This window comes from Phlebotomus argentipes, unplaced genomic scaffold (assembly GCF_947086385.1).
Source record: "Phlebotomus argentipes unplaced genomic scaffold, Phlebotomus argentipes genome assembly scaffold_4, whole genome shotgun sequence".
NCBI lineage: Eukaryota > Metazoa > Arthropoda > Insecta > Diptera > Psychodidae > Phlebotomus > Phlebotomus argentipes.
In genome coordinates this window covers 9,007,089-9,029,723 of record NW_026776174.1, presented here as the reverse complement: position 1 = coordinate 9,029,723, position 22,635 = coordinate 9,007,089, and the positions used below count along the sequence as shown (strand labels likewise).

Below are 22,635 nucleotides of genomic sequence, written 5' to 3'. Positions count from 1 at the left end.
TTAATTAAAATTTCCCCAAGTACATGCAGCTCTTTTTAATCACTTCCAGCGCCTTTTCCGCGCTTCACATTAGTGAAATTTTCCACCATATGTTTGGGCGAGGAGGCAGCATTTCATGCAACTTTGCTGGGGGTTGGGAGTGGCTTTTGGAGTCGTGAGAGAAAAAAAAATGTTCTGGGCGTCCGGAAGCCGGGGACAAAGATTAGCAAGGGAGACAGGAAGGAAGCTGGAGGGCAGGGAAAAAAGCAATTATATTTTATGTAAACCGCCACACTGGAGTTGTTCTTGTCAGACTTGTCTTGTTGTAATTGACACACGGAGAGAAAAGTCATTCATCAATCCATTTGGATATTTCTCCGGTACACTATTACCCATTTCACCAAATTATATTCGAATAAACATTAAAAAAGGTTGTGCAGCCAAAAGGGTGATTAATTGTCTGTCGCCTCACACCAGAAGCCTATTCCTCAGCACCCTGCTCACTCGTGAAGAGATGTCGGACCATTTCTGTGGATTTTAAATAGTGGCCTAATAATTTTTTATTGACTCCTCTCTGAATATCCACACATTTTTTGGCCAGGAAGCATTATGGTCTGATTGTCCTGTTGCAATTTTCCCTCCGAAGGACGTCAACTCAGCTGTGAAGCGGTCGTGGAGACAGAATGACAAATGATTTGAGTCTCTGGCAGCCAGAATCACCCTCAAGTTAGCACCCCCGAAACAATATTTGAACCAGAGGTTTACAACTTTCTTATTTGTCTTGTGTTCTTTAGCCTCCCGACCTGGGGGTGGTTTTGGGGGCAGCCTGGCTTGTGGAATTCCAGAAACAAATTAAAAATTCCTCACCCTGAGATGCAGCTGAACTGTGGCATCTGCTGGTGACTAGGGAAACTGGGGTTTAAGGGTGCAAACGAGGCAGGTAACAAATTGCAATTTGAGGTTCGCCTTTTTTTCCCAGTTGGACCTTCGCCGCTCCCAATAGGAAGTCACACACGCGCGGCATCTCGTGGGATGCAAAGTTGAGAGAGAAATTTGCCTGGTGAGGAAACAAATTGGCTCAATGGCCTGAATTTGGCAAAGGACCGACTGTGGTCTTCGCAAGAACAAGGCGCATAGCGAGAGCTGAAAAAATTGCCACCCGCAGTTTTATGCAAAGCAGCACCCTCAAGGGCAGATAGACATCAGCAGTGGACTCCTTTTGCGAGTCTCTGAGAAAATTCCACAAATGTGGACAGCAATTAATAAAGGCGCTCGGTTCACAAGTTTAAATCCATTAGATGACTACCATCATTATTATCGAGTTACTTGGAAGTCGCGATGTTGGGTGCTTTTTTACCGAGCCGGTATGCCTCCGCAAGGGAGCCCCAGTATTAATTTCTATCATTTTGGAATTTGAATAAATTTGAATACGAGATGCTGGGAGGGAGAATCCGTTGAGCATCTTCGCCTCGACTCTCATGTTGATCTAAAGACTGGCCTCAGAGTCTCGAGGAATTCGCGGCGAGCACATGGCAGAGGCGGGACCGCAGTTGAGGTACACCTTTCCGGGGTGACTGAGTCCAACCTCTAACTTGCGCACATCGACCAGAGACTCTTCGTTCTGCGACCCAAAGGCGTAGGATAGAGAAAGACCGCTCGATGCATCGCCGAGCTGAGATGAAATAGCACGCTGCCGTCGTTGGAAAGACGAAAGGAGAGAGCCTAACCCTGATATAAATTATGTGATACTTATTTAAATTATTTATTTTGATTTTTAGAGGCCCAAATGAATAATTCTCCAACATAAAAATAAATTGGTGGAATATTTAATTTGGTCGGAAACTACATGCGATCCCGTGGGCTACCAAAGGCAGGGAATGGCACAATTTTAACCATATTTGCCTACTCGGGTCGCACATAAATCTGTCACGATGGACATTATCACGTCGTTGGCGAAAAAAAGGGGCAAAACAACACTGAAATGCCATTTAATTTATCGTCCCTGTGCATCGGACATGGCGAAGACAGTGGCAATATGACTTAATGGCTTAAGTGACAGCCAGAATGACTAACAATTACTACCACCTTGCCACCTAGGCTTCGCCCCGAAGCTTGCGCCTTTCCACGGGCCTTTCCAACCCCCGATCCTAAGCCCGGGATCAAAGATTTTACATACAGATCATTATTGGAATAATCAGCATCTCTGAGCCTCATCTTGGCTACCGTGCGAATCGCGCTGAGAAGGCCTTCCCTTCTCGTAATGCCTTCTCTTTTCCCCCGGCCGAGACAGCACTATATCGCCACCTCTGTCGCTCTAGGTGGCACCAATGTGGCATTTCACTCTGCCCCACAGTCACTGCCCATCACATGGTTTCACTTGCTCCTCGGCAATGGCTCAATTGTATGGGCATTCGTATACCGACTTTTTCGGCTTTTCTTACTCACGTCTCGCGCTCACGTCGCGGAGGCAAAAAAGGCACCATGCACAAGATATTTTCGATTTGAAATAACGCTCAAGTAGTCAAACACTGGCGCTCAAAGAAAACACACTCGAAAAAGTGTCGTCTTGACTCTCGTCGCTATCTTGTGCAAGTGTTTCATTTTCCAAGACGTGCCGTGGTGTGATTAATAGACACTTATTCGCAACATCTCCTCACTATTAATTGTGTGTCATCAGATGACTTGCGACACTATTGTACACTTTTTGCCAAATCCGTGAAGTTGCGGTGAAGAGTTTTGGCCATACAGTGAGTTTCAGTGACCAAGTGGTTGAGAGATTGCAAAAGTAGATCGGAAGAGTTGAGCAGAAGTGTTCCTCCAGACCCTTCGGAGACCCCGATGGAGGTCACTGAGGCGGTCGAGTGGCCAAAATGCACGGATCAATTGAAATAAATTAAAATTCGTAAATGGGGACCGAGGCAGACATCAAAATAACTCATGATTTATGTGCCAATTTTCTCCTTGTGACTTCTTGATCATGTTCTAAGTGTGTAATTTTATTAGATTACATCGACCTCATGCTTGTGTCCACTTTAATTATAGATGTGTACCTTCTTCCTCACTTGGCAAGCCCCTTCGCGGGCTATTCGCGCCACCACTGGCGTAATTGAAAGAAATCCACAATTATCTCCAGTTCTGGTCGCATAAATCATCGCGCGGTAGACGAAAAATTTTCGGGAGAAAGTCATAAATTCATGAGCCCTCCGGGGTCCCGAGCACTGAGCCCCGACAATAGAGCAATCTCAAGTGTGAATTGAGGGGTTGGCGAAGAAGTAGGCCTATTAAATATCCATAAAAAGAATTGTTGCCACCTCGTAGATCGTGGGCATTGTTGAGGAAACACTTCTAAACAATTACCTTCTTGTTTACAAACACCATTTCAATTGGAGCCATACCTCGAGAACTTCTTGCAGCCACGATTGATTAATGATTTCTTGATTAACTGACAAATTGATATGATTACAAGTTGTGATTAAGTATGTGAGAATGGGAAAGTGACGGTGGAGTATCGACCATCGGCGGTTGGAACGTGATTCCCGGAGAAGAGGGCCAAATTGCAGGGTGGATGAGAGCCTCTCTGTGGTGCAAATTAAATTGATCTCTCATGTCTGTTTCTCGCATATACCATCATCTACGCGGAGCTCGTTCAGGAAGCGCGCGCAACTTTGCAATTTCAACTCCACCGGCGGGTAGTTGCCCAAAATGCATCTGCATATTCGAGGTGAAACACTTTACGAGATCGACAATTTTCACCGCGAAATGTGGTTGCTTAATGTCTCTATTTGATGATTGCGTCTCCGTTGGCTCAATCGTGGCCAATCTCAAAATAGAGCCATTAAAGGAATTACACTCCATGGGCCACCTCTCACCACTCTGGCGATACTATCGCCAGAGTTATTTTCCCAGCAAGCGCTCTCATTTCGCGAGAGATGCATGAAAAGTTGCTCTTGCCGAAGAAAGTCGCGCCGGAGCCCTGCAATCTCTCGCGGGTCCGGGAAACAAGGCAAAAAAGGTCATCCACATGTGAACGTATAATTTCGAACCAATGGGCAATTTAGCCCTTCAGCGATTTTCGGTTGAATCGCGATGCAGGATGAAAAGGGAGCAACAAGGCAATTTAGCGAATGAACTGGCGAAAAAATGAGAAAGAACAAGAATGAGCAAAAAGTGGCGGTTCAATGGTGTCTCAAGATGGTCTCGCGGGCTCATGCAATGCAAGTCGCAGAGATGCTCTCTTTTGCCATTATTCATGCGACTGTGGGGAGAAAAGTGTAAATTGCCGAGGACCCCCAGAAGGGATTTTGATCATTTCGATGCATTTTGGTCATTTCACGCTGGGCCAATGGCCTCAATCGGATCCCAACCGAGGATTGACCCTTGCATAGATTTCAATTCTTATGTTCAAATTGTAGATCAAGACAGTATATCGCTTGTGAAAGGACTCTAAGACTTGAGATCATGGACCAATCACTTTGATGTCCACAGTGCTTTCAGCCAAGCTCTCAAACAAGTGAACACCCAAGACATTGACTTTGTGAATACCGGGAAACTGAGCGATTCCAAGATGGACCCCGAAAGTTTCGCCATGTCTTCCTACCAGTTTGTGAACTCTCTAGCGTCCTGCTACCCTCAGTCTCAGCTGGCGCAGCACCAGCAGAACCACCAGGGCAACGGCACCGCTACAACGGCCAGTTCGGCTGCTAGCCAGCCTGGCCAGGAGTACTTCTCCGGATCGTACACACCCAATCTGTACCCGGGCACACCCCAGGCGCACTACAACCAGAACTACCTGGGCGGCCAGCAAGCCCAGAGTGGTGACATGGTGGACTACACACAGCTCCAGCCGCAGCGACTCCTCTTGCCCAACCAGCCGCAGCAGAGCCAACAGACGCCGCAGCAGAATCTCAGCGCGGGCAGCTGCAAGTACGCCGCCCAGGAGTCCGGCAACGCCAGCGTGACCAACAGCACCTCCATCTCCAGCCCGCAGGACCTCTCCACGGCCCGGGATATTTCGCCCAAGCTGTCTCCGAGCACGGTCGTGGAGAACGTGGCGCGATCGCTCAGCAAGAGCTCGACGGTGTCCTCGACGAACGCCACAACAAACCACCCCGCGGGCGGTCTGGGGGCCAACCACACCACCAGTGTGCCCCTGCACAGCCCCAACGGCGGTGACTCGGACACCTCGAGTGAGAGCGGCAACGAGGGAGGCAACAGCGGGGGCAATCAGAGCAATTCCTCGAAGAAAGGCTCAGGCCCGCCGCAGATCTACCCATGGATGAAGAGGGTCCACCTAGGCCAAAGTGAGTATAACCTTTCTTAAAGCCAAGGATCAGGGACAGTAACTTCAGAAGCCTTTGTTGATTCAAGTAGTTTTTGCGAAATGTCCAGAATAAAATGGAATATGAAAAGCGATGGTTAGTTTTTCGTCAGCTTTTTATTTCCAGGATAATTTTCGGAATTTTGCTATAAGAAGAATTGATACGGTCACTAGAAAATCATGAAACTGTTATTTAAATCAGTTCTATAGTTTCCTGGATCCAAATGTAATCTTAATCGTCAAATCAACGTGAAACCTCAAAAGAAATGTAATTTTATGAAAATTTATTTATTTTCTCGCTGTACTGAATTCATGTGCATAATCCTCTATATCTGGTTTTATCTGTTCATTCATTTACACTCTTTTTGAAGTTACTGCTCCTGAATTCTTAAACTATAAGATGTACTTAGAGACGATCCAATTTCTGAAAGACCCTCTCAGAAGAGCTCTACTCCTTCACGTTCTGTTGTCTTTTCACGGGTGGCAAAATAGCCTCAATCATCAGGTCACTTCATGATGTTAATTCCTCGGCGTTGATTCTCAATCATCGTGAAATCACTTGTCAACACCGAAGACAATATTTGAGGCAAATTAGGTGAATTGCAGTGCTCATTTTCACCACCACACGCCGCGATGTTTATTTTACTTCACCGACAATATCGCACTTGAAACAACTATAAACAATATTGCGCGAAAATAAACACTTCCTGGGCAACAGTCGGTGATTTCTCGCATTACAGATGGTATTCCAAGAGGCGAAGGGGGCTCTCAAATGAGGCATAATCGTGTCAAAATAGTTAAACACTCACTCAAGTCTCATTGGAGAATTCCTCAACGGGCTGAGAGAGTGTGTTGCTTGTCTATCACTCACGCAAATACACGGACCATCAACGGGGTTGAGGTGAAGGTGCGAGAAAATCACGCGCGATCCCCGATGCCAGATGAAAATTTTGACTCATTAAGACATGAGGAAAGTATCTAAACCACACACGCCTCGTGGATTATCGCCACAATTTCTCAATCACTGAGAATTTTCCTTCACTCTCGCGCGGCTCAAGTTTTTCCCTCATTAGATCAGTGAGTCAATTCCGGAGGATGTTTATTTGTAGAAAAATTCCAATAATTACCCCCTCGCGCCTGAATTGTTGGGTGAGCCATCAAGTGGAGTGCTTTTCATTGGCACAGATGGTGAGGAGACGATAGACTGGCTGGGAAATTGCAGACAATTTTGCACATTTGAAAGCTCCATGTATATCATTAAAAGTTCCACTCATTCCTCACCGTGAAGATAAAAGAGCCACATAATTGTTTCAATAAATCAGACAAATTAATTCTCACACGCAGGCTAAATATTCAATTTATAATCACTCGCAATAGTGCTCTCTAAACCATGCTCTTAAATGCTTCACTCCTCATGGAAACAATCTCTGAGTTTATTGTTTGATTTCCATCTCTCTCTCCTTCTCTTTCTCGCACATTTGGATTTTCTGATTCAGGAAATATTCCCTCGCTTCTCCATTGCAATCCCGAGATTTCTTTACATCATCCCATCTCAACTGACGTCTTTGGCATGTCGAATTGTGTTTTAATGTATTTAAAATAGCGAGGTGATTGAGATTCTTCCTCGTGAGAAGTGCGTAAAGAAATTCACTGCTGCTTATGAATACATATGATACAATTGAAGACACACAGCATTGCTCGGGCTCGAAAAAAAATGGCATAGAAGGAATACGCGCTGCCGAAGACAATATATAATATTTTGAATGTGAGGCAACTCAATACTGAATTTGCCATCAATGCATTCCCAATGAATATTTTAAATGCGTCATACATATGCATCGATGCAGTATAGTGAAGCCCAGATATTCTTCTCTCCTCATTTTCATATACACACTGGAAGTAAATCCATCTGTGCAGAGTTGAGCGGTAGAATAGAATTTCGAGAAATCCCAACAAGTCACTGACAGCTTTCTTCTTTCCCAAAAATCCCGAATCCTCCGTCTATAGGCAAAGCCACTCTGTGCGTACGAGTCACTCACATATTTTTGTCGCTTTATATCATTTCAAGTTCACATACAATTTAAATATGATGAATAGGGAATCGCGAGTTTCAGCGGCGCTCCAATTTGAATTGCTCTTTGGTCATCTTCATGCATACGCAATTTGCCCACATCCTCAGGGCACCTCCGCCTCTGAATGGGGCCCCGAGGGGTGAACTTGGCCAAGAGGTTAACCCCTCGCAGGAAAATCGATCAAACGTGGCTGGATTTCAAGCTCACGCTAATGAGTGTCTATCTATGGGGATCTCCTTTTGGGAGAGCGAATATTTTCAAATATGTGCTACCTTTTTTCCCTCCACTTGTGCCCGCAGAACATGGGGAAATACATGAACTCGCTGCACGCGAATTTCAATCTCCTTTAATACTTGACACGATAAAAGCCAGGTAAATTCATCATTCACCTCCACTATCTCTGTCTTGCCGTTCTTTCTCCGTCGTTCGTGGACTCTTAACATGCTGCCTGTGAGCCAATTAATCAAAGGCAATATTAAATTATGTATTAATTCGTGAATTAAACTCCTCAAAGTGCACATTATTCTCCACTCTAGACTTCCTACGTGAGATTAATTGTTTAAACATTTACTTTACTCCGCATTTTTATGTCTTGTAACCTGCAAGTGGCTTTCTGATCGCAATTTTCAGCGATTAAAAATTACCTCCAAATGCCATTAATTCTCTGGGGGCACGACAAAATCACAGTACTTGTCACCTCAAACGGAAAGAGTGAGTCTATTTCTGTCACGGGGTGGACAAATGGCGAAAGTTAATGCCTTCACGGCGATCGGAAAAGTTCTCATGCTTTACGAATGAATGCCTTTTCACACCACGAGTGTTAACACAATTACAATGAATTATGTTTTCATTTAATTTGCTATTTAATTAACTTAAGCGAAATCTAAAAGTATAAAATCAGATCGCGTGTCTGCAGAGCAGATAATTTCTTTAAAAAATTTTTCCATCTACAAATGAATGCACTTCATCCGTATATAGAGTTGTCAACCCCTCAGCTATCGGCCATCATGTTCAGTAACCCCCTCAAGAGACAAATTTTCCATATGCACACAGAAAAGAGCATACATAGCAGATGAAAAATAAAAATTGTTTTCCCGTTTGTTCTTTTCCAGATCGTAAGTGCTCAAAGAGTTGGGATGCAAGAGAACAAACCATAAGTAACAAAAAATGCTGTATTAAATCACATTTCAAATAAACTATTTCAATTCCTTTTCATTTCATTTGCCAAAGGAGTAAAGAAAAGCGCTCCGATGAAAAAGCCCGTGCACTTTTTTCCACATATATATATATATACATATTTTTGTTGCTTCTTTTCCTCCTTTATTTCATTCCAATTATGTGCTAATTTGAATATTTGAGCAGAGTAAGAGGGATTTAATTGCGCAACGATTGCTGGAAATTGCTTCATTTTCATGGGCAAGGGTACAAGTGCCGGGCATGGGGGCAAAAACATCGGCATTGTGCTCTTGAAAATCACGCAGAAAAACCCTCCATCATCGAAAAGTCCCATGTTCAAGCCTCTAAAAGTATAATTGCACGTGTCATTAGCATAATTGCTGTTGTTGAGCGAAAAATATCTTGCAAGAGGATGCAGCGAAAGAGCTTTCGGGCTTGTCGTGCTGCATTTTTTTTTCGGAGGTGGAGAACTTTCGGATGATGTACAAATTTCTCCTCATTGGACAATTATGTGATGACCAAAATGCAGGACCGTTGCCAAGTACGAGGAAGAATGCCCAAGACATTCTCGCGGAATCGCACTGAAAATTCCACTATATGGACAAGAAAATCATGTCAAAACGATGGTAATTGCTCGAAGCGACGATGGACGTGTGTTTTCTTCTCATTTTTTGAATTTTAATAGCAAATTAACGTGCGCTTTTTTCTGCACTTCCCAATCATCCAATCACTCCTTGGCTTCTGCCTTCTTCTCTCCCCCTCCGCCCCGTTGAAACCAAATCAAGCCCGAGCCGTCACATTGATTTATGCTGACCTGAAAAATTATCATAGCGAATCTCCTCGCGCAGCCTTTAATGTGGTGCCCCTCCTTATCAACGAGAGCAACCTCAGAAAGCACTTTTCGGAGCAACTAGCCATCAAAATCGTGCGGTAAATGCCACTCTCGGCTGAACTCCCATGCAAATTGATTCTTTTTTAGTCCATTTCACGGAAATATCACCTTCCCACATGCAGGCCCATAAATCTCCGCCATGAGGCCTCATCGTAATGAATTTCCAATGAGAAGATTAGCGAACTTGTCGGAAAAGTTGACCCATTTGTCTCCCTCGCGGGTGGAAATTGAGTCTGAGCCGTGAGGGGGAAAGTGCACCCCTAACAAGGGAGATTCACATGATCTCTCTCGAGGGGCTGCAAAGTGCAGGGAATGAGAGTTCCTCCAAATGCCACAGAGATGCCGAGATTAGGATGGAAGAAGAGAAATAGATGTTGGATCAAGAGGGCAATGAGGTTTCTCCATTCAGTGGGAGTGTTTCTTCTCTCATTAAGTTTACAAAATACCAACTTTGGGGTCAATTTGGGGCAAACAAATAGTTTGTCTGATAAATTTGTGAACAAGCAATTTTGCATGACATGAAAGTAGAGCGATATTTAAGTGGAGCCGAATTTTATGTAAATTTCATTTTTTTTTCACCTGCGACAGAGTCACGTCTCTGATTAAAAGACGTTGAGGTCTCTGGAAATGAGACACGACTGAGCTGAGTAACAAATAGTATTTGATTAGTGTCTTTATCTGCATGCTATCTATAGTGGTGAAAAATCTCACCAGCTGTTGTCCCCTTGCGGGCAAAACTTTTCCATGGGCACTCCTACAGGTGCGTAAATCATTCTCAACTGATGGTGCGTCCCAGCCTCTGAGAGGGTGAAAAGTGCCTCAAATCCCAAGCAAGAATCGCAAGGGGGCACAGAAGACCTCCAATCCCGTGGATTGGAGGAGTCGGATCTGAGAGAGAGAGAGAGAGATTAATAGAGATGGTGTAAATTTACTTTTTGCCCTTCGACATCCCCTCGACAGACCACGAAGAGAGCCCTATCGTGCATTATTAATAAGATTCGAACTTCTTCTCGGCCTGCCGCAGTTGTAGGCCAATGAAAAGACACTGACCTACGCCCACACCCCATGTCAACCCCCCGTCTACCCCCAAAATGTTTGTCGCAATTGAATTTTTACTAATCTTTGACACTTTTTCGAAATTTCAGATCTCCGGGACAAAATCCGTGACGGTAAATTATTTTTATTATTTTTTATTTCTCACCTTATTTTCCATTTCATTTCCTTAATCCCCCCTTCTAGTGATTGGTTGAGTATAAACGTAATTTGTTTTTCATGTCTCAAACTAATTCCTTTTGAGCAGAGAAATGCGATTAATTCTTTATGTGTAATATACTTTTTGGTTTTTTGATGTATTTTGAGATTGGCTTGAATTTTTTAATTTGGTCTTGCAAGAGATGAATCTGGGCGAAAAACGGGGGGGCATCGCATTTGATTAATTCCCCAACTGATTCGGTGCGAAATAAAGCAATTTCGCTGTCCAATTGCACACGAGATGCTGGACAATTTGCCGCGATGTTGGGAAAAAAGGGGGGCCCTCCCCCTCGCGATGGGAAATGCAACAGATTTATCGCGGGCAATAAATTCGCGAGCTACCAACTTCTTTCGCAAGCCCAGGACACACCGTTCCCGCAAAGAGAATGCATATATTGGGACTTGCGGAGCGTCAACTTGGGGTCACGAACACTCACGGAAATTGCGACTTATCGAGTTTTGTTGGAGAGCGCGTTGTAGATTCGCGTGCTGGTGCAGAAACTCGTTTCTGACTTCACGTTTATTAGCAAACTCGAAAATGATTCCCGCCTCTAATGAAGCATCGCCACACCATCGCGAATTTCGCAGTCATGCCACATATTCTGCATTTTTGCCCAGCCATCTCGCTCCACTCGGCCACTCTCGGTGCACCGGGGGTTCTCAAATGGGCGGTTTTGGGTGCCGAAGCGAATTGCAATTTTCCCCAGTCCGCGCTCAATGTTTGTTTCCATTTCCATTTGCCCTCTTCGCATCTTGCATGTTGGCTCATCCACTCAATCGACATTCCGCGAACCGAAAAATACGGTCTGCAGAACCTACACAAGCGAAGCCCGTCCCGATCTTATTCGCTCTCCTCAGAGGGTAATCATTGGGGCTGTGAAGGTTGAGAACTTGCATGTTTGCTTACAGTGAATTGTTCATAATGCAATAATCGGGAAACGATCTCAAAATCACTGGAAAAACAACAAGTTGAAATTCTTTTCCTCATTCTTGTTTAAATAGAAATGAGTAGAGACCAAAAATTGCTCGCTGAATGCCCCCCAGATCCCACTCTGGCGATTCACACAAACTCTGTCGGGCCCTTGCGAGAATCTTGGCGACTTAATGAACTGATTTCAATTTGTTATACGACTTTTAATTTTCTCCATATCATGAGGGGGATTTGTTATTGTCAAAACGGTCTCGCGAGACTCGCCAACAACTGCAAGATGCACGCACAGCTCCAGGCCCTGCGCACTTTAAACCGGTTGAGCTCAGCCTCTCACGAGGGATTTTGCACTTAATTCGAAAATAATTAACTTCAGCGCGGGAAGACGGCCCTTTTTACACCAACAAATTTCGCCACGGAGCGAGTTATAGGTTGCTGAATGTAGAGTGAAGGGGGTGAATTTCATCCCTTGTGACAGAATTTGCATAATTTGTACATGGAGGGTTGCGGAATTGTGACAATGGATTTGTAATAAAGCGCTAATCGCTTTTTAATTCACTGGCGGCAGTAATATGTACAAATTCAATTAGGGAGAAACCACTTAAGACTCCTGGCACTCACCTAAATCAACACTCCTTGTGACCCAGTGAATTCCTCAGCGCGAGGGTGAGACGCTGTGGCATAAATGATGAATGAAGGAGGTGCATTTCTTCGGCCATTAAGTGCGGAATAGGAAGAGGTCGAGAGAAAAGGGAGGGCTGAGGATCGAGGGATCACCAGAATGTTGATATATTAGGCCGAAAGTGATAAACACCCCTGAGCCGGTGTTTTGACTTGAAGAAAATTTATTTCTTTATTTCTTCAACCCCTGCTGCGGCCTCAAACTATATCCAATTCAGTGTGAATTTCTGTCCTCGAAACCTCCGAGGCCTATTTTCGTGTTCCCCAAAAATAGTCGCTGGATCAGAGCTGCAACTTCTCTAGAGCGCCTCATAGGAAATCTCAAGAAAAGTGCCTCTTCGGAGAAAAGTCTCTCCTCTACAACTCTGTTGTACAGACCATGTGCGGAGATTTAGGGTTATCCTCTGTGAACTCGGCTACAAAATGTTCCGTGTTTCGATGGCAAGAATACAAAACCACAGAGCAGAAAGGACCGCATATTGTTCACATTTCTCGAGCATTTCCTTTCATTTTTGCTCGCGACAAAACTCCTCCGCAACGCATTCCAGCGACAGAGAAAAATCCCCATATTCGTGCAGCATTAAAAATTAATTATTAATCACTGCCACAACATAGAAAATTATTCGTATTGTTGAATTTTTGAGCACGTGTTCGGAATTTCTCGGCCGTCGATGATATTCTGTGGGGTCACAATTGGGTGCTAACAACGCGCGCTGGAAGAAAGTTTCGGACAAAAAGCACTCACAAAAATTCACCCGAGACAGCAGTCCAAATAAGAAGCCACGGCAATCAATCAAATATCAATTGACTCGACTTGTCTTAATGAATGTTTGTGGCCACTTCGTCTGATGCCACTTAAAGAGTAACTCTCGTGAAAATTACACCAGCTGACAACTGCAAGCACCTCGAGGTCATTTTTCTCGCTTTTTCAATTCCAAATTGTTTATTTGACTGCCGCGATGAGATGCACAATGACGGATGCGAACGGGAGAAACGCACAGAATCAAAGGTGGCAATTACAGTTAAACTGCGGAGCCCCTTTAAAAGGAGTCATATCAATTTGAATGCGAAGTCTGCAAATAATCATCGATTTGAGGGCACTTTTGTGCTCGTAAATTTTAAGGAAACCTGTGAGAATCTCTCTCTCTCTCTCTCTCTGACAAGTTCAAATTTAATTTCCGCAAATTCACAACCTTCCAGAACAGACTCTTTCGTGTCAAAGTGTTTAACTTTCGCGTGAAAAAACACAACACCTCGGCAGAAGTTCCAAAAAAGCCGCTCTGAATTGCAGAAACTTTACCCCTGAAGCAAAACTCGCGCGACTGAATTGTTCCACCTCAAGACAATGGGAGTGAAATGAGCAAAAATACAATTATAAAGCGCAAAAACACTCATTTAGAGACTATCTCACGTCACGGGACAATTAAAAAAGCTGTGAAATTTCACTCTGTGCGACTTCACACTGTCTTTCCGCCATTTCTTCACGCCAAGAGCAGGCAAAGTGCTTGTCTGTCTGCAAAATATTCGGCCACAAATGCTCTCCCCTTCTGAGGGGGAAGGGCATCATTGTTCATCCAGCCACCCCATAAATGTAGCTGTCAAATCAAATGAAAAACTATTGCTGAATTTTCCCGACACTCATCTCAGGCCCGAAATGGATTCTCTTGTCCATCTGGAGTTGGGTGGTTTAAAGCAATCCTTCTGGCTTGGTAGTCTATTTGAGGGAAAAGTGAATTTTCCAGGGATATTCATGCGTGCGAAAAGAAAATAGTTTGGGGTGTGATTAATGGGATAAAAATGCGCGCATGTGGGATGAGGAGGAGCATTGCCAATACTTCCTCTTCCGCGCCACTTTGCCCATGATCGACACATCAATTAATTCTGGCTCTTAATTAAAAGCTATTAAGCATCTCGCCAATTTGTGTCGCTCGAGGTGTGCCAGACGTGGGAATTTTCCATATAATTTCACCACCATTTTCCATCCGTGTGCGACCTTTTTGCGCCCCAAATACACAAACTCTCATGACTCTGGTGGTGGTGCTTTCGCTGCAAAAGGCATCCAGCCTGTCAGTCAAATGCGTGACATTCCATCGACTCCTCGGAGAGCGAGGGAGACCCTCTTCACAAGTGTTACACCATGGAATTCCACATTCAATATCCATTCCGTCAGTACAATTTAAAACTTTTGCCAAATGGCTCAAAGGTTCAATAAACCACCCCATCTTGAGCAACATTTACAATGTGTTACATTTCTCGGTGCGATGCAAATCATTTTTCAAATTACCTACCCCTCAGCAATGTCATCCGTGAATTTACCATTTCGACAGCAGAAAAAGCCTCTCAGCCACTCTGGATTAATTTCCAATCCGCGTCAATCGATACATACCATCCTTAAAGCTCTGACAAACTTTAATTCATGTGTGCAGATCGGTGACCTTCTTTTTCCATCCCCGATTTGCCGCCAAGATATATAAATCCACCCTCTCCTGGCATTTCCGTATCAATTTTAGCTACTGCAGAGGAAATAGACGCGATTTCTGAGACACGCCGAGATGACTGAATAGAGATGGAAAGGCGTTCATCAATCAAAATCCGACCACTTTTCACGACAGGCCACAATCGATTCGCACAGTTGGACAAGCAAGAAAAAACAGCCATAAGAGTGATATTGCTATTGTGTACATTTCCCCTCGGAGGGCGGTGGAAAGTTGAATTTCCTCCCGGGGTGCTTCAATAATAGATAACACTTCGCATTTGTTGTTTATTAATCAAGTTTCTGTCGTAGGTCAGTGTCTCAATCGATCGGGAAAGCTCTCCTCTCACCGGGTGATCAATAAACTCGAAGAGTGGGTGGTCTGTCTTTGACGAGGGACAGAGATTCGGTCTGGAAGTGCTGTACACTTCCAGCTGCGAAGAAATGTCTGAAATTTTATCATTTGTTCATTACAAAATCCAGACTTCAAATCAAACGTCGCACGGGACAAATTGTTGCTCATTTTATCTTCTTTTATTAAAACAAAATTGAATTCTGAAATATCTGCTCTCCTAAGGTCACACGGATCCTAAATTGTGGCATGGGAAAGCCATAGAATTCAGTGCAGTGAATTTGAAAGCATCATTTATGTCTCTTCTGCACTTCCGCACACTCAATGTACACCATATTCATCGCAGTCACTTCTCTTATCGTAATAGCGATTACGAATTCTCGTCTCAATGGCAGCACTTCTCATAGTCCCCTTCTTTTGCAATTGATATCAATTTCCATGCGGTGAACGATATATTATTTCCCTCGTGTGGCATCTTCAATGAAGTTATTCTTGGCGACGGAGGCGAAACGCCGAAAGGGCGAGGAAGTTGAAAGATGATAGAGTGAATGATGGACGGGAGAAAGAAGGTCTCTGAAATTTCTTGTGTTTTGAAACATCCGAATGGACAGTGACACTGTCAAAATCAATTTCGCGAATGATATGAGCGAGCAGGTGGTTGTTGTTTTGCCATCACGCCCAGCAGTCGAATAATCCAATTCACATAAATGTGCATATTTTTAGCCATCCTCGATGGTGTTCCTCATGACATTCACAAGCGCAGCGAGGAAAAAAACCATGATCATCTCCACGATCTCGCAAGAATCTCAAGATTGTCTAGGAATTTTGTCAAACAGCACGTATCGCTATTCACGAGGAAAAGCCACACAGTGGAGGAATTCATTGCGTCATCTCCCGTTTGTATCATCTGTCGAAGGAACAATTCGGTGATTTGTCTCCACAGCGAGACCGTCGCTCTTGGTCACATGGAACAGCTGATGCTGTCTTTCGGGCATTTGGGGTCATGCATTGCACAATTCGCGGGCTCTCCGGACCAGATGAACAGATCCCCACATGCGAGCCTCCTCGGTGGTGATGGATTTGCCGCTGAGGGAAGAAGATCCTCGCATGTGTGATGCTCTGGCCACTGAGTGGGTGACGACGACGCTGTAAATTAAATTTAATCATCAATTACATCGAATATAAACAAATGGAACGCTAATAGACATATTTATGAGCTCACACTTAATCCCGCGGGATCATCATAAATTCTACGCCTGGCGACAACATCATTTTCCCGCGGTGATTGCTCCCCTTTCGCTCTCTCGTCTCGGGCGACATCTTTTTGCATATTTTCGGTGAGGTCTCACTTGAGCTCCTCACAGAAAAAGTTGACACTTTCATGGGCTCATTTTACTTCACTTACACACTGGCGAAGAAGTCGATTTCGGAGAGGTTTTCCCGCTGTTTTACCAGAGCACAATATCCGTTGCGGAAGAGTTTTGCAAATTAGCAAGAGTTGCGAGGGAATTTATGGACAGTAAATCTTCCCCTTGGCGAATGCAGGGCAAGAGACACATTTGCAAAGAGGTGGGCAATTTGGGCAAGGCCACTCTTGTAAAATTTGCAAACTCTGTGGGAGATAAGCGAATGCGTGAAAATTGAATGGTGCATTTGGGTTCTAATTGAAAGCCACTCCTCAAACTATGTAGATACTGTGAGAGGCAATTAACAGTGATGTGTCTGTTGCAGGCACGGTGAATGCCAACGGTGAGACGAAACGCCAACGGACCTCCTACACCCGCTACCAGACGCTGGAGCTGGAGAAGGAGTTCCACTTCAACCGATACTTGACGCGGAGGAGACGGATCGAGATCGCCCATGCCCTCTGCCTCACGGAGCGCCAGATCAAGATCTGGTTCCAGAATCGCCGGATGAAGTGGAAGAAGGAGCACAAGATGGCATCAATGAACATTGTACCTTATCACATGTCACCGTACGGCCACCCCTACCAGTTTGACATTCACCCGTCGCAATTCGCACACCTGAGCGCATAGGACGCGTGGCACTTTTCGGGTACTGGTTAGAGACTCAATCAGCTGTATCAGGAGCCATATCAGGGGTACCAGAATAATCAGGACAACGTGCTGTTCGGCAGCAGCAATTCTGATTCTTCCAAGTATCCGCAAGACTTCTGATCTCGTGGCACCCTGAAGATCGCACTCTGAGGGCGTCGCCGGGCGCCAGGGAGACTCACAATCAAGTACATGATACAGCTGCTGTGAGACAAATGATCTAAATTACTGGAACATCTCAGAGAAATTTTGCACCCACACCCTTTCTCACACTTCTTCTCACGCTAATCCATCCTCACAGATTTGCACAGTGTGGCTGACATTCATTCCATAAAATGTCAGCGACGCCCTGCAAATTGTCTCTACCGCGAAACATAGCAAGCTCATCGCAAAGTCAAGAAGCTCTGTAAATAACTGAAATTTCATGGGGTGGTCGATCATGTGGTTCAGGTCCAGTATTTTAAATCACATCTCTAATCAGTATTCGAAAAGCCAATTTAGGTGTAAGAACCTTACATTAAGACAGATCAACTCTTATAGGGTACACAAATTGAAGTCTTTTAGTTTCCCGCAAAGAACTGTGGCTCAGGACAGAAGATCAACGATAAAAATACTCAAAGCTTCTTCTGCCCCCGAAAGCCAATGTCATTCTTTTTGCCGTCTGTATATTTGTTGTCATATTTCCTTTTTTTTACGATGAGAAAAGCAAATTTATTGAGAAGAGAGTGAGTTATTGTTTGTTGAATATTTTCACAAATTTGTGTTAAAGATTTTTTTTTTAAATATATAATTTCCTTCCTAAACTAGGGATCAACACATGATAATGAGGAAAATGTGCCGGAAAATGTGAATTATATTTGTTTTATTTAATCCTCTTTAATTGTGTTAGAGAAAAAAAAAGAGAAATTACTTTGTTGACAAGTTTTGTAACAAAAAGTGCAAATCACAATGACATTTCTTCGGAATACCGTGAATGAGAGAAAGTAAATTGTAGTGTAAATTTTGTAATTTATTGTCTGTGGATTTATATGACTTAAAAAGGAGAAGAACACTTATAAAATTCATGTCAATTTAAAAGCAACATGTGTAAACTGTAAGATATTGAATTTCTGCATATTGTAAAAAGGTCGCGCGCGGAAGAAAGTGAGAGATATGATATGTGAGCAAGACATTTTAAATTATGTAGAGAGAGAGAGAGAGAAAAAAGGTATATATTAAGGAAGAGATGCAAATAAAATGAGTGTGTTGTATTTATTTCAAGTATGTGGAGGGTGCAAAAAATTATCGTACGTAATTTTCATGACAGAAGAATCTTGTATAGACATTTCAAAAGGAATGGCGTATTTAAAAGTGGAAAAAAAATACTACAGTGAGAAAAAATTTAACAAATTCGGAGAAAAACAGGGCTTTCGTTCCTTCTCATGACAAGAAAAAGAGCAAAACCTCGACAGGGATTCACCATGATAATTTTAGTTGATCGGTTGAGGAAGAGTCATTTTCCATGAGAGACTGTTGCAGAATTTTTGAGTGTAATAATTTCTTCGTGGCATGAAGCAAATTTGACGCAAAATCTCCTTAATTTATCGTCACATCACCGTTTGATAAATGTTTTTTAATCTTTAACGATTCACACAGCAACAAAACATAAACATTTGTGGTGAAAATGTAAATGAGTTGAAAGAGTGATGAGGTGAGAGATCTTTAGAGAAATATTGTGAAAATGCAAGAGAGAAGCACAAATTTTGTATGATATGTGGACTCTTTTCTCTAAACAGCAACACATTGTGAGTGAGCAAAAGGAGAAACTCAAGAGACGCGATTATGTTATTATGTAGGTATTTTATTTAACTAAGGTTAGTGCATTTTTTCGTAGTTAATTTAATCATGTAAGAAGTCTAAAAAAAATCACTATAGAAAATACTGAGTGTTTGTATAAAAAAAACTGAATCTCTGCATAGTAATTAAATTATATTTAAAGAAAGATGAAAGTGAAAATGGAAGAGTATATAAATTGCAAGAACAATATTATTTGAAAGATAATATTTGTAGGACGTATTTAAAGGATGGTCGAACAAAAATCAATCTACTGTAATAACTATTTATATCTGGGCATAGCGAGTGGAGAAAATGGGTGGGAATTAGGCGAGAGATAGTTCAATAAGTGCCCCAGATCCAATGGATTCTGGGCGCCCGAGAAACCCTTTCTGACGAAACTGCAATAAAAGTCTCAAAGTAAAACTATCACATGACATCCAACTCTTTGCATTCCATGTAAAAAAAAACAATTGCAAATCCAAAAAATACATATGAATAAAATTGTTTAAAACAAGTGGACTTTCATTGAACTCGCTCTAGGCTAGAGCAAGTCAGAGAGACAAAGTATTCTTCATATGTGGCTTGTGGTTTGTGCGCCAACTATAGTCACCACTTTGCACCATTTCACACCACCAGATGTGGTGAAAAGCTGTTTGGAGAGTTGGGTTCGTGTCTCTGCTCTTGGAGACTTTCATCCAGAGATGCACATAGTAAAAGCTCCCTGCGAACAAGTTATCTCTCGCTTGTTGTGTTCCTTGCCATCAGTGGTGAAGTTCCCCAATAAATTCCCCTCGAAGTCCCTGCAAGTATGCAGTTTGTCGAGAAGGTGAATTCGAAAGCGTAAACTTTCTCCAGACCGTGAAGGCTTTCCCCATCCCAAAACCACCAGAGAGCCGTTTTGAGCGGAAGCTTTCAGCAAATTAAGACCTCATTCCACCTCCTGCGCCCACCCCCCGAGAGTGGGGTGTTCCCCGACCCGCACCCCGCGCAGAAAACGATGCGAAGCGAGGGTGAAAGTTGCCAAGAGCCCCCGGGAGAGCGTTTTGAGTGCGGGGGGAGCCCTCCGGCCCCCAGATACACCCTTTGTGCCTCGGCAGAGGGGTGCTGACAGTGTAGCTTAGCTGGTCGATGCTGAAAAGGACATTTTAGACCATTATCATGCGCACTGGGTCACCCATACGGCCTTCCAGCGTGAGAGTGTCACCTCTGGGAGCGACACCTGAACAACTTGGGGCCACCATCTGGCCCAATGTTGCCACCTCAATTGTCTGTTTATGGCCGAGGGGATGATGAGGCATGTTTGCCACCTATTTCGCGGACAGGTGGCAAAAGCCAGGGGCCGAGAATTGCTTGGGAAAACATCCCGTCCGCTGTTGCTGTGCCGAAGAAGCGCCAAAATCCGAATTTCACCATCGCCGAGCGTCGCTGCTGGAAGAGACTATGGGCGATATCAGGGCGTCTTTAGTTGTGTGTATAGTTTCAGTTGAAATCTTGCCACCTAACCAAAAGCACACACTCGAGAGTGCTCGAGCATTTCAACGCTGCAAGAAGTTGGCACTCTTGGTGGCTGAGATGGGCCTGCTGCTGGACTCTGGAGACATCCCGCCCATCTCACTTCCGGTGACAGTGATTTTCTGTGCTCTCCCCGAGACTCTGCCGCCGACGAACAGCTGCGCTGGGACCTCGCGGAGACTCCAAGTAAGTGACCAGGGAAAATCCCTCCGCGCCAGAGTCCAATGAGGCCAATCGCGAGCCTAAGTCTCTCGCCTGGCCCTCACCCCTCCTCACGAGCAACCCCTTGAGCAGCTCTTCCCCACCCTCAGCACTTGATCAATCACAAATCCCTTTCATCATCATCGCCGAAAGTGGATTGGGAGGCCGCCACGGTGAATTGAGCCACCTCAGGGCCATTTGCAACCCCGTCGAGGGGGTGAAGGCGCAAACACACCCCGCACTGGCGCTCTCTGTCGCACGCATTTCGCGTGGAAACCAGTTTGCCGTTGAAGCGCATGACCGGAATTTCATTCCCATATGAAATCATCTTGGACGGTTTTTTCGTCGCGCCTTCTCGCTCGCAGGAGCGTCAGCCAGAGAGGGACGGCGCTAGGGGAGAGGCACAAGAGAGTGCTTGACACTCTTGGGCCCACTTTCATGGCCGCACCCTGTACGCGATGCTCCCTCGGCGAGAGCGTGTCGATATCGCACTTCTTCACGCGAAAAATCCACTTCCGATGCCCCGGAAGGCGCCCACCGCGAGACTCAAGTGAGTTTAGCCGTTAAATCGGGTTCAAGTGTTGTAAATTGTTTACAGAGCCAAACGGTTGAGATCTAATCACACTTTTAAAGCCACATCAGCAAGGAAATCGACAGAAATTGACGATTTCCATTGGACAACCCTTGAAAATCGCACTGGATCGCTGATCTTTTACACATTTTCCCACTCAAAAGCATTCTAATATTCTCTTTTATTGAAAATTAATTTATTAAAACCACAAATACTCGTTATATTGCCATATCAGAGACCAAGAAATGCTTTAGCCCTTGGAGTTTCTACTTGTGAGATTATCATGCTTAACCCTGAATCAATTTCTACTGAGTGCAATAAACTTGTAGTAAGTATGCCTGAGCATGAAAGAGTGTTGCCATAACAAAATCGCATCGCATCGCGACTGATTCCCCAATAAATTCCACCTCAAATTCCATTGAAAGTGTAACAGAAGTCTCGAAAAACCACACGAAAAGACCATTTCCGGAGATTTTATGTGCGTTTCGTGCCTGAGATATGAGAAATGGCATTAAGATTGAGCCTTCCCGGGGTGGATTTTCTTATGCAGCGGGACAAAAGTGACCCACAATGGGCGAGAGATGTGTCCAATTGGGTGCTCAAATTGACTTCCGCCGCCTGGAAATGTGGGTCTATTTGTGTGGCCAGTGCCCACTCTTTGCGATATTCCACACACACAATTAATTCCATAAATTTCCCAGCCACTCAGAATCGCCTTTGGATTCACGGAGAAAAGCAGTTCAATGAAATGCCATCGCGCTCAAAATGTATTCCTCTTTTTATGTCTTTCACCAATTTTTATAAAGGAATTCCGTCAAATTTCTATAAAGCCGAAATACGGTGTTTTGTGGAAATCACAATTTTGACGACCATTGGGCCAATGGGAGTCTTGAGTGGGGAGGAAGACGCTCTGAGGCAGAGAAATGTGAAGAAAAGGCACAAAATTAGAGTGTCTTTGGTGAATAATTCGCCTATAAAATGCCGTTTTTCATCTGAAATTAATGCAAATTGCTCTTAATTGATATCAGAACGGGCGCGCGAGAGTGTCCAGAGGAGGAGCTCCATTTCCACTTTTCTCGCCCTGAATTTCCCTGTGCTTTTTTTCCACACTACACTCCCAGTGGAAAGTCCGTGTGAGGCCTGGAAAAGTGGGTGAAAGGGTGAAATTTTTTCCGCCACATCGGCAGAGCTGAATTGAATTGTTTTCGAAAAGGAGAGAAAATCACCCAGAACAGGCGAGATTGCATGCAAAGTTGAGCTTGTAATGTTTTTTTTTTTCATCATCTCTCTCACACCATTTAATCGCACTTATTGAGTTCTTGTTGCACTTTGTGAGCCATGTAGATTGAAATTGACGCGCG

At 44.1% G+C, this 22,635-nt stretch overlaps 1 protein-coding gene across 1 annotated transcript; it reads left to right on the top strand.

Moving 5' to 3' along the window:
- Positions 1–4,543: 4,543 nt before the first annotated feature.
- Positions 4,544–17,157, top strand: LOC132257519 (homeotic protein Sex combs reduced). Its single transcript, XM_059754462.1, has 2 exons — positions 4,544–5,279; positions 16,853–17,157. Exons 1-2 carry the CDS (start codon positions 4,544–4,546, stop codon positions 17,155–17,157), a joined length of 1,041 nt encoding a protein of 346 aa, XP_059610445.1.
- Positions 17,158–22,635: the final 5,478 nt, after the last annotated feature.

What these genes read in the sequence shown, in the direction of transcription:
- LOC132257519 (XM_059754462.1), top strand. Translation starts at nt 4,544, where the DNA reads ATGGACCCCGAAAGTTTCGCCATGTCTTCCTACCAGTTTGTGAACTCT. An exon ending in GAGGGTCCACCTAGGCCAAA is followed by an intron (nt 5,280 to 16,852) that starts GTGAGTATAACC and finishes TGTCTGTTGCAG; the next exon opens with GCACGGTGAATGCCAACGGT.